The sequence below is a fragment of the Mastigoproctus giganteus genome, chromosome 13 (genome assembly GCF_048544385.1).
Source record: "Mastigoproctus giganteus isolate SK-2022 chromosome 13, ASM4854438v1, whole genome shotgun sequence".
NCBI classification, from domain to species: domain Eukaryota; kingdom Metazoa; phylum Arthropoda; class Arachnida; order Uropygi; family Thelyphonidae; genus Mastigoproctus; species Mastigoproctus giganteus.
The window spans coordinates 30,746,269-30,764,543 of NC_143587.1; the positions used below are offsets into that span (position 1 = coordinate 30,746,269).

The 18,275-nt window shown below is 37.4% G+C and overlaps 2 protein-coding genes across 2 annotated transcripts in view; one reads left to right on the plus strand and one right to left on the minus strand.

Annotated features, from left to right (window-relative positions):
• The window catches only part of metro (membrane palmitoylated protein 7-like protein metro), a 300,602-nt gene that overhangs the window by 274,540 nt on the left and 7,787 nt on the right, over positions 1-18,275 (plus strand). The window contains exons 14-15 of the mRNA XM_090387397.1: positions 5,255-5,457; positions 6,879-7,019. Coding sequence (XP_090243523.1) covers positions 5,255-5,457; positions 6,879-7,019 — 344 coding nt within the window. The remainder of the gene's footprint in view (positions 1-5,254; positions 5,458-6,878; positions 7,020-18,275) is intronic.
• On the minus strand, positions 9,260-10,005 carry LOC150075911 (hsp70-binding protein 1-like). The gene has a single exon (XM_090387836.1). It carries the CDS (start codon positions 9,914-9,916, stop codon positions 9,260-9,262), a length of 657 nt encoding a protein of 218 aa, XP_090243962.1. The 5' UTR covers positions 9,917-10,005.

Here is an 18,275-nt window from a genome sequence, read left to right on the forward strand (position 1 = left end):
AACTTCAGTTGCCGTTTCTCAGGCCCAGCTGCCTAATTTTTCTAGCTCTTGTTGCCATAGATAGCATACCTTGATTACTGTCATTAACCACCCTGCCAACCTTTGTATTGTCTGCAAACTTAAGACATTATATATACCTTCATCAGTATCATTAATAAATATAGAAACAATGGGCCTGGCACCGATCCCTTTTCCATGAAGAGCAGTGTCTCTTGATAACCACTCTCTGTCTTCTCTCACTCAACATCCCTTTATCAATAGCAGTAACTTTCCCTTACTGCCACACTGCTCCAATTTGTAAACAGCAGTCTTTTATGTGCAACAGTATTGAAAGCTTTCCTAAAATTCAAGTATAGATATCAAAATTATTTTTTCATCGAGTTGCTTTGTTACAGCATCATAGTAGCCAATGAAATTGGTCAGACAAGATTGCTCTATACCAAATCCATGCTGTGACTGCAGTATAACTGCCCTCCTGCCTAAGTGGTCCTGCATTACTTATTTAATCAGTGACTCCATTATTTTCCCTGGAACAGAAGTTAAACTAATAAATCTGTAATAAATCTGTCACCCCTTTGATCCCCTTCGTGAATTGGGAATATGTTTGCACATCTCTGGGACCTCTCCTGAATCCAGAGATGCTTTTATAATTATGGTTTAGGGTGTACTTACCTCCTTTGCTGCCTTTCTTAATATTATTGATAGATTCCGTCCACCTCAAATGCCTTTTTCATGTTTAGCCTCAACAACTTCTTTTCTTCTCAGTTATTACAAAAATCACTTAGCTCCTGTTAGAGTTTGATAAATTTCAGGCATCTCCTCTCCTAACAAAATCTTCATGTGTAAATGTAGACAGTTGTTGGCATATATCTGGTAGTTTTTGAAGGAAGTGGCTAGAGAATGCATTGAACCATTAAGATTAATTATCAGAGCATCATTGAACTTCGAAAAGATTCCTTTGGACTGCAAAGTGCTAGTAATTGCCAGTACATAAAAGCAGCTCTAAGAGCAAAGTGGGTACTACAGACTGGCCAGTCTAACTTCAGTGGTTTGGAAAATCTTGGTGGCAATGATTAAGAGGCAATCTAGGGACATTTAGATAAAAACTGCATACTGAAGAATACACAACATTGTTTTCTTAAAGGAAAATTGTTTAACTAACCTGGTAAGTTATTTTGACCCACTTACTCATGAACTGACAGTAGGAAATAATTTCTACATAGTTTATTTGAATTTTAGAAATGTGTTTGATTCACCCTCATGAGATGTCGCTATATACATAATATACACTGGAAGGATTCTAAGATGGATCACAGGATGGCTACAGGCAGGATGCAGAGTTGTAATTAATGAATATTCTTCTGATCAGTGTTGAATCAAGAGCGTTTGTACCAGGGGGGAATGTAAAATTTGGTGGGGTACATTGTGTTATATTTTTTTATTATTACACTTGGTCGTCGACTTACGACCTATGCGACTTACGACCACAAAAAAAAATAATAATAATAAATAAATTAATCGATGACGGGAGGCCTGAAGACAGCACCAGGCACATACACCCAGTCACTCTCTCTTACATACACCCAGTCGCTTTCAAGTATCTGTTGCGTGTGGTGTATTAATTAAAATTCTACTGAAATACGCATAAAATGTTTAGTAAAAGGAAAATGACTTCATCTACATATACGCCAGCTAAAAAGTCAAGGAAAACTATTGATTTAGAGTGTAAAATGAAAATTATCCAGCAGTATGAAGGCGGAAAGAAAGTGAATACGATAGCATGTGACTTGAAGTTATCACATTCCACGGTATTGACGATACTTAGGGACAAAGAAAGAATTCGGGAAGCTGTGAAAGGTTCTGCACTTATTAAGTCTACAATTTTAACCAAACAACGACAGGAACCCATCCATGAAATGGAGAAATTGTTGTTTATGTGGATGGAAGATTTAATACAAAAAAATACACCCATGAGCCTTCACACAGTGCAAGCAAAGGCTAGAAGTTTGTTTCAGTTTAAAATCACGCGCCGGAGACGATTACACAGAAGATTTTCAGGCTAGTACTGGGTGGTTTAAGCGTTTTTAAAAAAAGATTTTCTTTGCATAATGTCTCTATAAATAAACATTTCCTACCTCAACCCAAGAACAGGGCCCTAACGATGCACAACCCAGCACAAGCAAAGATTGAAAATTGATTTTGTAAATTTCATTTGTATTAATTTTTACATTAATTTTAGATTGTATTTTTGTGTTTACAGTACATTATGTACAATATAATTATAGATTGTAGTTTTGATTTTTTATAAACAGTATGAATAATAAACTAATTAAAATGTAGAGAACGTTTGAATTTAACCTCATAGAGAGAGAGAGAAAGATAGCCTAGGCGTAGAAACGAAGGTATATTCAGTATTGCTAAGTAAAAGATAAAAACATTACTGTATTTAAAATGAAAAATAAAAGATTATAAAAATAAATCATAAAGATGATAAAAAGATTAGAAAGGTTAAAAAATACTGTTAATAAATATATGGCCGACATACGACCAGATCGACTTACGACCTGTCAGTCAGAACGGAAGTCGGTCGTAAGTCGACGACCAACTGTATTTAATATTTACAACCTATGTATATGTTACAAACAAATCTGTATATTTATATTTATGCATAATATGCATAAATATAAATTTTAAAAATGCATAAATATACAGATTATACATATTTATGAATGTTATAATAAGAGAATACAAAAGGAAATATTTATTATTTAACATCTAAATACTAATAGTCGGTTCACTTTTTGTGAACCAACTATTATTGGTTTTTTTAACCACATTGCTGATAATAATCCAGTTTAATATGAAAATCACCGATTAAAATTTGTAAAAAAAAATTATACAAATTATAATAAAATATACAAGTACTGTATTGTAATACAGTGATCTTATTCTTCTTTGCTTTTTCTTTGTGTGTGTATCAATCACTTCATTTATTAATTTTTCTGATAACTCATTCGGGCCCTCTAGGCTTATCTTCATGCAATCTTGCAATATTACAGTACAGATGCATATATAATAAAATATAAAATATATTGTTTATAGGCTGCAACCAAAACCGTCTTGTTTGCGGTATACAAAGGAAGTAGCCACAAGTAGCCTCTTGCTGCGAAAAAAACAAATAAAAGGAATGTGAAAACCATAAGGCGAAACTACCGACAGTTGAATTAATGGCTGCAGTAGACCCCTGAAAGCCGCATGACACTTTATAATTACAATAGTATCTCTCAGGAACCAATTCAGGCAATTGGTTCAGAAACCTATTCACGGTCTACAATCTTGTTTACAATATACAAACAAAAAATTAGTTGCGAGTAGACTATTTGTATGAAACACTATCAAGAGATGGGTTGTGTGAAAATAAAGGGAACCTGAAAACCATAAAACAAAAATGCAGAAACTTGAAATAGTGGCTTTTAGTTACAATTTGTGCAGCCAGAAATATTTCCCATTTAATTATTTTGAATATTTTGTGTCTTTTGAATTTTAGTGATTTATTTTCACCATGTACCACCTAACAAGTACTACAACTTAGTTGATGTGATTTTCCGTGTTGTGTTTATTTGACATAAATTTATTGAATTCATGTTTTATAAAATAAAAATTACTATTTTTCACTGGGGGGGGGGATTTTATTCCACTGGAAGTGAAATTCACCCCTGAATTCAACACTGCTTCTGATTGGTGCAATATTAAAAGTTAGGTCTCCCAGGGCGTGGTTCTTAGACTCCCGTTGGTTCCAATTTTCATAGTCAATGCTGACAAGGGAATAAAGGGTGATATCAAAATTTTCAGATGATGGACAATGTAAAGACTGATAGAGTGATTAATAATCAGTATCAAGCAGCACTCCTATAGGATGACTTGAACAGACTTCAGAATGTTCAGAAGAGTGGCAGTTATGTTTTAATGCAGCATAATACAAGGTCTTACAGTTTGGGAATAGCAACCCCAAAATAACTTATACACTTGGTCAGGCTGAATTAAAAAGTAGAGGAAGAAAAGAATCTGGGAGTTATGATATGGGCAGATATAAAGTTTCTAAGTAGTGTAAACAGGTTGCCAGGGAAGCCAAGCCAGCCATGACCTATCAGTGTTTTATCAGTCAATAGCCTTTAGATATAAAGAGGTTACAATCCCACTGTATAAAGCAATTGTAAGACTGCATTTGGAATACTGTGTCCAGGTATGGTGACCTAAAAAAAGATATTGAGCTTTTTGAAAGGTTGTCAAAAGATGGGAACCCACATGTTGATATCTGTAAAAGAGGGCAGCTGTATGAAGAAAGATTGTATGCTACAGAGCTTTGAAATTAGACACTTTAGAGGGGACTTGAAGTCTATAAGGTTTTGAGGGGGGATAATAAAATGAATGAGGGTGAATTTTTACTGTTATAAAGGATTTCAAAACTATGGGTCACAGATTCAAATAATGGGGGAGATGTTTAGACTGTAAGTTTTCTTTTAGCCAGCAAGTTTGATTGCCTCTGCAGGTAGTTGAGGCTGAGAGCTTGGAGAAATTCAGAGATCAACTAGATAATTACATATGTGAGGATGAAGCACATAATTAGTTGTTTTTTTTATCTACATTTTTAGGTATTTTCTTTTATATATATTTATAGTTTTTTATGATTATTTTTGAGTTATTATTATATTTATTCTTTTATTATTATTTTGTTGTTATTTTACTTATTTATTATTTATTTTATTTTATTTTGTCTCTGTCTCTCTCTCATACTTTTTAAATATTAAGTTTCCAGATTAATTGCATGGTTCTGTTATGTTGTTTTTGTAATGAATTTGTATGGTTATCATAGCTTAAGGTGAGAGGAACCAAACTTAAACTAACAATTAGTTTAAACCTGCCTTTGCACTGAAGAACTTACTTATGTATATGTTATGAAGAATTTATATATCATCTGCTGTCGTGCTTTTAAATTTAAAAAAAAATTTTTTAACTCTCTTTGGACAGTCAAAAAAGTTATTAATCTTTAACAGTGATGTTTTTTGTTCATACTCCTGGTCTTATGTAGTTTTGATTAAACATCCATTTTATTTGACATTTTATTTATGTAAAGTTGTGTGTGTGTCCACTTGGTTAAATGTCTCTAAACATTGGATAATAAATTCTTATATTTTTCCGATAGAAATTCTTCAGACAATTTCCAAATAGTAATCTGATTTATATGTAATTCTAGATACCTGCAGATTAAGAAAAATATGGGAAATAGATGGAAAGGAATATTATTTTACAACTCGTGAAATTATGGAGGAAGAAATACGACAAGGAAGATTTGTAGAACATGGTGAATATAAAGGCAACTTATATGGTACTAGTTTAGAAACTGTGCGATCACTTGTCAATGCTGGTTATGCATGTGTCATGAATCCACACCCTCAGGTGAGACTTTTTTTATTTGGTTTATTTTAATCTTTTCACAGGTACACCATATTGTATTGGCTACACACAAAAAAAAACTTAATTTTAAATATTTATTAGAATTGCATCAGTATAAATATATTTTAACTGAAAAAGTTAGCCATGTAAAAAACCTTTATGGAATTGTTAGCATACAAATCATGCCATGCACCTGCCAAGTCTTAATGTTTTTTAAAGCTGTGGTTTTAGCTTTGTTTTCCTTCACTGTGTGACACTGGAAGTAGTCAGGAGGATGCTTTTTTCTTTCTTTTTTGTAATGTTTGAATGGATTACAACTTCAGACAATAATAGATATTGGATTGAAAAGTTGTAAAACCAAAAAGAGTTTTGAAATTACCCTGTTATAATGACATTTCCAATAGCATCACACTAATCAGTAGTACACATTTTTTCAGCTGCTGTCTAAGACTCATTCTTAAGTCAGTTTCTGGTGTTTTGATGTGTTGTTTTTTTAAATCAAAAAGTAATTGAAGAAATTAGGTACATTTTGTTTACAATAATAATTTACTCATTCCCTTTTTTCATTTTCTGCTGAAAGTCTCAGTAAAACTTGTATTGCTTAATCTTTATCATTGTTTTAAATCTTCATTTAAATCTGCATTAGCTGTAACTTGTAAGCTTTCAAAACTGTTGGTCAACTTTATGCTTCTGGAAAATATGTCAGTCTGTTGTTTAAGGTATATTCAACTTACATCTACATCTCTAATGATGTTGCAAACATTGTAGATGTTGCAAACTTCGTGTTTTCGCACACTTTGATCAAACAAGCTGTTAATTAAACTCAGTTATTTGTGCCTGATACCTTGAATAAAGCAGTGATTATATACAATAATTGCCTAATTCAAGTAGTGTGATACACTCCAGGCCAGACAAGTGCAATGCAGTAATTAAAGTTTGGAGTGAACCAGCAAGATATGTATCATAGAAGCTATTAGTAACACAGTGTGTAAGAGAAGTTAAGCCTCACTTGATTTTGCTGACATATTGCATTGTTTAATCAGTGATTTTTTATATATATTGTGGGTTTTTTTTTTTTTTTTATATCTTGTGTTGCAATAATTGTTATTTCTGGTTGTTTATAATTTTATTAATAGTATATTATAAGGGAATCAACAGCTTATTCCATTTAAATTATTGTTAAAATTCAAAATACAATGTTGCTTTGATAATTACCTAGTTATTTGTTTTACCTCTAATTTTATTTTTGTTAAGAAAGTCCACTTTGGATAATGCAAATCCTTTTGCATTCAAATTATTGAATGCAAAAGAATTATCTATAATTTTGTTGCATATAATATTTATAACAATCTCAAGCTACATTAGTAATGTAATGAAATAAAATAATTGTAAAGCTTATTTGTAAATAGTGACGTTATTTTTAGGCACTGAAAATTTTACGGACACCAGAACTAAAGCCATACATAATATTTATAAAACCACCTTCATTTGACCAGCTGAAAGAAACTCGAACTTTAGCTAATGCAAGATCTACATTCGATGAAACTTGCTCCCGTGGATTTACAGTAAGTTAATACTTTATTTCACATGTATTATTAAAATGATAGTTAAATTATAAATAATTTGAACCATTATTAAAGTGCTTTACCATACAGTCTTTAATATTGTTTTTCCATTATAACCCATGTTTTAGATATAAAAATAATTTTATATGTGAGACATGGATTTTATATGTGAGTTATTTCTAAATCTTAGTATGAATGACTGGGAAAGTGGGTTTAAGATATTCCTTGAGTGACATAATGCATAGGTAAACTGTGTTCTTTAAAGATAATAAAGCACTCAAAACCTACCAAAAATTAAACAGATACGCCAACCGTTTAAAACTGATTTAATAATAAAATAAAATAATACAAAAGACTAAATAATATTTACAAAAATTTAATTATTTACAAAAAACTAGTTGACAACTAAAATAAAGTAAATAAGTTAAAATGCAGTAAAATATAAAATTAAAAGCGATAAAAACACTGTTGAAGCTTTCGGAGGTGTCTACCTCCTTCCTCAGCAATAATGAAACTTAAGCGACACATCCTTAAATGCCAGGTTCACGGCACACGTGGATGACCAGGCGCATACTCGGTATTCCTTTCACGTGTACCAGAACAGGAAGTGGTCTGAGGACGTGGAAAACTAAAATGTTTATCTCTGGCAAGAACACCGCCTCAAAAAGGGGATGAAGCCTAACTCCCCTGTCTCTGTTCATGCTATTGTTGCCAGAGGATCCAATCCACAGACTTTCCAGCCACTTGCAGTCCCAGAATCTATGCGCCCGGTCAAGGATGACAGCATTATCAGGGGAGATCTGGTGTTGTTTTTCCCAATAGTGCTCGGCAATGGCAGATTTACTGAGCTCTGCGGTCCATATTGCTCTTGAATGTTCCGCCAGACGGGCCTTGAGATGCCGTCCTGTCTCCCCCACTTAACATTCCCCACAATCCGGGCATGTGATCTCATATACGACCCCACTACTAGAATTCTTAGTAATGGGGTCTTTGACCTGTGACACTACTGTGTGGAACCTCCGGCCCGGGAGGCACCTCCGTAGCCAGGTGGGCAGAAGCAACAGTGCATAGCACACGCTTCTTGATCAGACCGGGGTTCAAGCCCGTGACCACCAAATACGGAGGATGCGGAAAGGTCAGGAAATGACCACCGCATATCCCTGGAGCAATATGGCCTTAGTTGCTAATGCTCAAAATAACAATAACAGAACAACCGGCCCGGGAGCTGCACACAGTATGTCTGAAAGTCGCGAAGCATCCTCGCAATGCGATCTGACAGGCCCGGATAGTAGGGAACATACACTGTGGTAAGCGGTGCAGGCGGAACTACCCGATTGGGCTCTTCTTCTCTATTGTATTTATCAGTGACCCTCTGGGGGTAACCGCACCTCATAAGATCCGTCGAAATTTGCCTAATTTCCTTCTCCCCCTCCTCAGAGGTGCTACAATGTGTCCCACCCTACCCAAAAGTGCCCTGGCCACATTTTTATGTTGGGCAGTCTGTGCTGACCTATAACGTGTATACTGGCCCCTACACATTGGTTTCCTATAAACCTTAGTTCTAAGTGTGGGGCCTTCCCTATATACCATTATGTCCAGAAATGGGAGGGTGCCATTTATTTCTACCTGCAAGGTAAATTTTATAAAGGGAAACGAGAAACGAGACCACATCTTCCTCTCTCCCCTTCTTTACATGTCATCAACATATCGTTTCCACCTGCACATAGGGAACTCCAATCTCGCAAAAAGCCTATTCTCTAATTGTTCCATAGCCAGATTTGCAACAATGCCGCTGATTTTTTTTTTTTTTTTTTTTTTTTTATGAAAACCCCAAACACGAAAGATATCAAAGCCTATAGTACTTAGTACCATGCATGGGTTGAAGGAGAAGTATGGGGGGGGGGGGTTTGGGGGATGCCGGAAACTTTGCTCTAGAGACTAAACATGGGTTTCACCACTTCAAGCCTCCAATAAGCAAAGTGGTGGTATTTCACCGGTTGATGAAAATCATCTACCACCTAGAGGACTTGCCTGAAGTCTCTGTCTTGTTTAATTCTGTCAGACTGCGCAGTCTGACTACTGCTTGAAAGGCGTGAATGTGAGTCATTGGTGCTTCATCACCATCAGTTTTGATTGTAGAAGTGCCTTAACTTCCTCTTAGTTCGGCTTTAAACTGCATGTTGAAGTTGCATTCAGAAGCAGAGGAATCTTTAACGTAGAGTGAGCAGTTCTGCCTCCTGCTAACAGAGTTGCTGCAATTCCTGTAGATGCAACAGGAGTAGCACTATCTCCTTTGCCTCGTATGGTTTGTAGTATAGTTGACTAAAGAAATGTTTTTCAGTTCCAGCTGGACCATATGAAACAGCATAAAGTGCCTTCACAGACACTACTTCATCAGAATCATTTTCTAAACAATGTAATAACATGGGAAGAAGTCCAAATTCTAGTGCTGCATTTTGACAATAAGGATTATTCTGAGCCAATTCAGCAATAAGTTCTGAAGTTTTTGCTCTGACCCCAGCATTAGGTGCTAAGAGCAATGGCTGAAGCACTTCAAATCCACCAATCTTATGGAAATCATTAGCATTGTCAGCAGATCCAATGTGCTCCATAAGTTCATCCAGAGCTGACTGTAGATTAGGAAAAGTTTCTTCATTAGCTGTTCCCTTTGCCAAGGTATCAGTACCATCCTTCAATACACTTAAGCATCTCAACATTTGCTCAACAGTAGATGAAGTCCTGCTGTCCAAAACTGTTTGCAACCATTCTCTTCTCTCTGGATCCATTTCAGCAAAATCACTTGGATCAGTAGAATCTTCATCTCTGGTGGCCCGCAAACAAAATTTCGGCAAACTATCTAAAGTGCGTGTTTGATGCGGCGGCTCTTCTCCACTCATGTTTAATTCAAGAAACTGATGCCTTTGACGCAAACAAGAAAGTTTAAATGAATGACAGATATAATATAACTTTCAAGCTTGCATTGATTTAATCAACTTACTTTTGGTGAAATATCTTCACACCTATATTAAATCTTAGCCAATCAAAATACCCTAACCAAAAATCACAACCGATACCAACCCAAAAAACCACATATACACTTCTGCAGACATCATGGATTGGAGAACCCATTGCTGTGCTGTGAACCTGTTTATACATCACTCCTTGGAAAACGAAGGCTGTACTAGAAAGACACAATTCAACAGCACAACATATATCTTCTATGTTTAGGTGGGTTCTAGCACTTAAGGTATTAAGTGCTAGAACCCACCAGGAATCTTAAAGTATCCTGCTGTAAAGCCAACTTCACACATTCTACCCCATGTGCTATGGGGATACGCGGGAACAATGATATGACATCCAATGACATCATCTCATCCTCTCCTATGTCTTGACTCCTTACAAAGTTCACAAATTACACACTATCTCCAATGACCAATGTGGACCTACCCACAACCAGAGAAATGAGCTGCGCCAGATATTTAGATAGAGCATACGTAGGGCTACCAATAAAGGAAACTATGGGCCATAATGGAACATTCTCCTTGTGCGTCTTAGGTAACCCATAAAATCTGGGCAGCCGACACCCTGTTGCATGCAACAATAATAACAACAATCCCAATAATGAGAGGGCGCTGACTCTCTTTAAAAATTACAGTTGTGAGTTACAGGCTCCGAGAAAGCGATAAGTGTTTGCCTTTTTATTCACATAATTTTTATTTTATATTGTCCTTAATACGTAGTCTTGTAGTTATAGTTACACTGGTTATTTTTATTTTTATTTAGATAAAGAGTTTTTGTGGATTACTACTTAATATACTTAAAACCGTTATTTCGTTCGAATCTTGCAGCCATTGTTTTTGTATATAGTGGTAGGGAATTAAAATTTTTAATTGAGGTAACTAGGTAGCTCTAACAAAAAAATTATATAGCGTAATACGCTTCACTGTTTCAATTAGAAAGCGTAGTATTGACATTTAATTAATTTAATTTATTGATCTTATTAATTTAAAGTATCACGCCCCAAACTAGAGCAGCAAAGCAACGGGCACAAAGTGGCAGGAGTGCTGTGACTCGGGGGGAGAACTGAGGGGGGGCGATTCTCCAACGCATCACAGCCTAAAAAAATGTGCCACTTGTGAAATGTTTGCCGAGCTCTCTTGAACGGAACATGATGTCGCCATGGGGGACGTCTTTGTGTGTGCGCGCGATGTAAGGAGTGTAAGGAAATCAGGTGACAACTCAGCGTTGTTATGGGCCTATATGAGAGCTTGAGGGACAGGGTGGATGCCCTCGAAGGATCTAAATTGAGGGGCCCATCAAGCTCTCAGCTGCCCACATCAATGCCAGAGCTTGCACTTGGTCATCACGCAACACAGCGGCAATCCCCCAAGGCAGAATGCGCTGGTCCCACAGGAACTAATGGTTGTTGGTGACTCTATTGTCAGGGAAACGGGGAACATGCTTTGTAAAAAGGATAGGTGGAACAGGACCAGGGTATATCTGCCAGGGGCAAAGGTTGATGACCTTTGCCCCTACCAATGCTAGAAGTATAGTAAATAAATTTGATGAATTTGAATGGGTTGAGCACGCTGAATTCTGATGGGATCCTTCCACTTGTTCAGATTACGAACCTAAGGGGGCATAAATTCAAATTAAGAAAGGACAGATGTAGAATAGATGTGCGGAAATTTGCCTTTAGCCAGTGGATGGCTAATTGCTGGAACAAACTTCCATCTATCGTGGAAGTTGATAGGTTGAATAAATTTAAGGAGGAACTGGACAGGCATTTGGAGGGAATGGTGTGGGTTTTTTTTGTTTTTTTTTTTTGGCTGATGCTGCATAAGCTCATACACCTGCTTTCTTGCTTCACATGCCACTACTACATTGTAGAGAAGATATCATCTTTTAAGGGCGCAAAAGGTGATATAGTTGTACACGTTGCACTAATGATATTAAGAGTAGGAAACCAGCAGAATTACTTAACAAGTACAGGTCATTGTTGAAAAAAAGCCGGGAATTAGGGTTGAATTTTAAAGTGTCTGCAATTCTGCCCAGACACGATAGAAGGGAATGTATGATGAGAGCCTTGTCGATCAATTCGGCCCTGGAAAGATTGTGCAAGGCTCAAGGGATAGAATTTTATTCAGCCTTGTGTGTACATGTTAACAGGAGAGACTGCTTCTACAGGGATCTGATACACTTAAATAGAAAGGGTGCAAGAATATTTGCTGATGCTATCGAGGCAGTGTTAGGTGGGTCGGAAAACTGCTAGCTTGGGGGGATACAAGGACTAATAATTTAACAGTAGCCGCAGGCAGAGGTGAAAGTGATTCTTGCACAACTTCTAATAGAATAAGTAGCGACCTGGAGCGAGGGGTGTTGGGGATTTCAGGGATGGATGGCAGTCATCGTGAAATAGGTGGGTATATGGGATGTGTTAGAGTAACTAGGAATAAGAATAGAAGCATGTATGCTTGCATGTATACCAATGCTAGAAGTATAGTAAATAAATTTGATGAATTTGAAATGTTGGTCAAGACATCAAAGGCAGATAATGTTCGGATATCAGAGATATGGTGTCACACAGATATAAGGAATGCAGAACGGGAATTTGGGGAGTACAATGTGTACAGAAAGGATAGACAGGATAGAAAGGGAGGAGGTGTTATGCTGTTAATTAAGAAAAACATAAAATCAAAAGAAGTCCATCCAGTTGATATAGATGAACAGTGCACTGTTGAGTCAATTTGGTGTGACATAAGCACTGCAAAAGCAAAAATAAGAGTAGGAGTGTGTTATAGGCCTAATGACTCGAATGAGTACAATGAACAATTGTACAGAGAAATAGAGTGGGCTAGTAAATCAGAATGTCTTATAATGGGGGATTTTAACTTCCCAGATATTGACTGGAACTTGTGGGTTGGTCACTCACACACTAGTCAGACTTTTGTGGATTTATTGGATGATTGTTTCTGCAGCAGCATGCTCGGGAGGCAGCCAAAGTGAGTAATACTCTTGATCTGGTTATCAGCAGTGATCATTCGTGTATTAAGAATTTGCAGATAAAGGAACCACTAGGTGGCAGTCATCACAGTGTACTGATGTGGAATTTACTTAAAGATTTAATTATCATCAGGGGTAAAGGAAAGGGTTTTTGCTTCCGTAAAGGTGAGTACAGTGGTCTCAGAAAGTTTTTAAAATTCTGTACAGTGGGATCAACTGACGATGTTACCAACAGTAAATTCTAAGTGGGAAACATTCAAGGAATTAATCGTGGATACTACTAAAAGTTTCATACCTATTAAGAAATATTGTTCAAGGTTTAGGCCTAAATGGTTATCTAATAAATTAATGAGACTCGTAACAGAGAAGTAAAATGCATGGGATGCTTATAAATTATCAAGCGACTCAGAAGCCTATGGCGGATATAAGCTAGTCTGTAATCAGGTCACAAAGAAGGTTAGGCAGGCGAAGGCAGATCACGAGAAATCTTTGGCAAAAGATGCTAAGAAAAACTGCAAGGATTTCTTTACTTATATAAACTCTAAAAGGAAGAGGATGAATCTGATTGGTCCACTTGATATCGATGGTTCAACTGTTGATGATCCTGCTCAGATAGCAAACAAACTGAATGAGTATTTTGCATCTACATTGACACATGAGGAGTTAAGGTTTGAAAATGGCAGAAGGTTATCAAATTGTAGCAGGATACTTAATGATTTTGTAATAACTGAGAGCAAAGTGGAGGAGAAATTGTTGAAGTTAAACATAAGAAAAGCACCTGTGGTGGATGGGATCTATCCAGTTATACTAAAGGAGGCAGCAAAGCAACTAAGCAAACCCTTAGCCATAATTATGAGAGCGTCCTTGGACTCAGCGGAGGTTCCCATGGACTGGAGATGTGCAAATGTATCCCCAATTCACAAAGGGGGATCTAAGGGTGACACGAGTAATTACAGACCAGTTAGTTTAACTTCTGTTCCAGGTAAAATAATGGAGTCACTGGTTAAAGATGCATTGCAGGATCATCTAGACAAGACTGCAGTAATAATTCAGACACAGCATGGATTTGTTAATGGAAAGTCTTGTCTGACAAATTTGATAGGATATTATGATGCGGTTACAAAGGAACTGGATGCAAAAAATAATTTTGATATCATATATTTGGATTTCAGGAAAGCTTTTGACACTGTTGCACATGGAAGACTATTGTACAAATTGGAGCAGAATGGTATTAAGGGTAAGTTGCTACAATGGATAAAAGGATGGTTGAGTGGGAGAAGACAGAGGGTGGTAATCAATGGGTGCTGCTCTTCGTGGACTAATGTTATTAGTGGAGTCCCACAGGGTTCGGTGTTGGGTCCACTGTTGTTTTTTTATATTTATATATGATATTGATGAAGGTATAGCAGGCTTAATGTCAAAGTTTGTAGATGATACAAAGGTTGGCAGGGTTGTTAATGATAGTAATGGCAGTGTGCTACTGCAACAGGATCTAGATAATTTGGGCAGATGGGCTAAGAAGTGACAACTGAATTTTAACCTTGACAAATGCAAAGTACTGGATATGGGTAGAAGTTACCCCAGAGAAACGTATCAACTGTATGGTACTACACTTAAGGTGGTAGAAAATGAAAAAGACTTGGGAGTAATTGTGCAGTCAGATTGAAGTTTTCTGAGCAATGCAGACAGGCTGCCAGGTATGGGGTTTTGTCAATGATATATAGGAATTTTGCTAGCAGGGAAAAGAAGGTGATTGTCCCTCTGTATAAGGCAATGGTCAGGCCACGCCTTGAGTACTGCGTACAGGTCTGGAGGCCTCATTTTAGGAAGGATGTAGATTTGCTTGAGCGTGTACAGAGAAGGTCAACAAGATTGGTGAAGGGAAAGAAGGGATCCTCTTACCAAGAGAGACTTAAGTTCTGCAAATTGCAGTGGCTGGAGACTAGGCACCTGAGCAGTGATCTGATTGAGGTGTATAAGGCCATGAATGGGTTGAGCAAGCTGAATTCTGATGCGATCCTTCCGCTTTTTCAGATTACGAACCTAAGGGAGCATAAATTCAAATTAAGAAAAGACAGATGTAGAATAGATGTGCGGAAATTTGCCTTTAGCCAGCGGGTGGTTAATTGCTGGAACAAGCTTCCATCTGTCATTGTGGAAGTTGACAGGTTGAATAAATTTAAGGAGGAACTGGACAGGCATTTAGAGGGAATGGTGTGATTTTTTTTTTTTTTTTTTTTTTTGGCTAATGTTGCATAAGCTCATACACTTGCTTTCTTGCATCACATGCCACTACTACTATTACTACTTGTCCTTTGAAATCTTTTCCATTTTTAGTCAGGAAAGTAGCATCTTATTTACACGCTGTTCTTGCTAGCCAAGGGGTTTCTATGGATAATCTTATAAGTACCACTATCACCTAATAAGTCTAACACTTTCTTGTAGTAATCTTCCTTGTTTAATACCACCATTGATCTGCCTTTGTCTGCTTGTAGGATTATAATGTCTTTATCCCGTTTAAGTTCTAGTGCTTTCTTCTGATTCGGGGTAAGATTTGGAGCAAACATTTTTGCCTGGCTCAGGACGGCAATAGCTTTAACACGAATTTGATTGGCAATGTGTTCGGGTAATTTGTTAATTGCCCTCTCAATGCCCATAGATGTTTCGGTAATTGGAGGTTTGAGGGGCAGCAATGGAAACTTAGGTCCAAGAGCCAAAAGTCTCTCTTGTTCTTGATTTAAAGGTTTGCCACTTAAGTTTTGGATAAAGTTGGAATGGTTACTACTCCTAAATATAGTGGACTGTTCCTCTAATAACTTGTTGAACTTCCTAATATGTCTCTGTTTATATGAATAGGCAATCCTGTTCGTCTTCTCCAAAACTAACCTCTTAACACTCATCAAGTATAGGGGGTACAATCTACAACTAATATCACCTAATGCTACTTCAATCAATCTCCTACTATGTCTTAAATCATCATGAAGTTTCTGAATCCATGTATTCAAAACCTTCTTTTGATACCATATGATAATCCTGGACAAAAGGGCATCTTTAAATGGTGCCTTGATCCTAAATCCATGTGGAATAAGATTATGATCCCTGCAACCGTAGGCAAACTTTAAGTGCTGTTGCTGTTTAGACTCGCTTGGTCATCCACGTGTGCCGTGAACCTGGTATTTAAGGATATGTCGCTTAAGTTTCATTATTGCTGAGGAAGGAGGTAGACACCTCTGAAAGCTTCAACACTGTTTTTATTGCTTTTAATTTTATATTTTAATGCATTTTAACTTATTTATTTTATTTTATTTTAGTTGTCAACTAGTTTTTTTGTAAATATTATTTACAGTCTTTCATATGGTATCAAAAGGTTTTGAATACATGGATTCAGAAACTTCATGATGATTTAAGACATAGTAGGAGATTGATTGAAGTAGCATTAGGTGATATTAGTCGTACATTGTCCCCCCTACACTTGATGGGTGTTAAGAGGTTAGTTTTGGAGAGGACGAATAGGATTGCCTATTCATATAAACAGAGACATATTAGGAAGTTCAACACATTATTAGAGGAACAGTCTACTGTATTTAGGAGTAGTAACCATTCCAACTTTATTCAAAACTTAAGTGGCAAACCTTTAACCCAAGAACAAGAGAGACTTTTTGGCTCTTGGACCTAAGTTTGCATTGCTGCCCCCCAAACCTCCAATTACCGAAACGTCTATGGGCATTGAGAGGGCAATTAGCAAATTACCTGAACACATTGCCAATCAAATTCGTGTTAAAGCTGTTGCCATCCTGGGCCAGGCAAAAATGGTTGCTCCAAATCTTATCCCGAATCAGAAGAAAGCACTAGCACGTTGGTCATTGGAGATAGTTTCTAATTTGTGAACTTTGTAAGGAGTCAAGACATAGGGGAGGACAAGATGATGATGTCATTGGATGTCATATCATTGTTCACGTGTATCCCCATAGCACATGGGGTAGAATGTGTGAAGTTGGCTTTACAACAGGATAATACCTTAAGTGCTAGAACCCACCTAAACATAGAAGATATATGTTGTGCTGTTGAATTGTGTCTTTCTAGTACAGCCTTGGTTTTCCAAGGAGTGATGTATAAACAGGTTCACAGCATAGCCATGGATTCTGCAATCAGCGCCATTGTCGCAAATCCGGCTATGGAGGAATTAGAGAATAGGGTTTTTGCGAGATTGGAGTTCCCTATGCGCAGATGGAAACGATATGTTGATGACACATTTACTATTGTAAAGAAGGAGAGAAAGGAAGATGTGGTCTCGTTTCTCAATGGTTTTTCCCCCTTTATAAAATTTACCTCAGAGGTAGAAATAAATGGCACCCTCTAATTTCTGGACATAATGGTATATAGGGAAGGCCCCAGACTTAGAACTAAGGTTTATAGGAAACCAATGTGTAGGGGCTAGTATACACATTATAGGTCGGCACAGACTGCCCAACATAAAAATAGTGTGGCCAGGGCACTTTTGGGTAGGGTGAGGACACATAGTAGCACCTCTGAGGAGGGGGAGAAGGAAATTAGACAAATTTCGACGGATCTTATGAGGTGCGGTTACCCCCAGAGGGTCATTGATAAATACAATAGAGAAGAAGAGCCCATTCGGGTAGTTCTGCCTGTACCACTTACCACAATGTATGTTCCCTACTAACCGGGCCTGTCAGATCACATGGCAAGGATACTTCGTGACTTTCAGACATGCTGTGTGCAGCTCCCAGGCCAGAGGTTGTACCTGAATTGTTGTTTGACCTGTGACACTACGCAGTAGTGTCACAGGTCAAAGACCCCATTACTAGGGATTCTAGTAGTGGAGTCATATATGAGATCACATGCCCGGATTGTGGGGAATGTTAAGTGGGGGAGACAGGACGGCATTTCAAGGACCGTCTGGGGGAACATTCAAGAGCAATACGGACCGCAGAGCTCAATAAATCCACCACTGCCGAGCACTATTGGGAAAAACAACACCAGATCTCCCCCGATGATGCTGTCATCCTTGACCGGGAGCATAGATTCTGGGACCGGAAGTGGCTGGAAAGTCTGTGGATTGGATCCTCTGGTAACAATGGCATGAACGGAGACAGGGGAGTTAGGCTTCACCCCCTTTTTGAGGCGGTGGTTCTTGCCAGAGATAAACGTTTTAGTTTTCCACGTCCCCAGACCACTTCCGGTTCTGGTACACGTGAAAGGAATACCTTGTATTTAAGGATGTTTCGCTTAAGT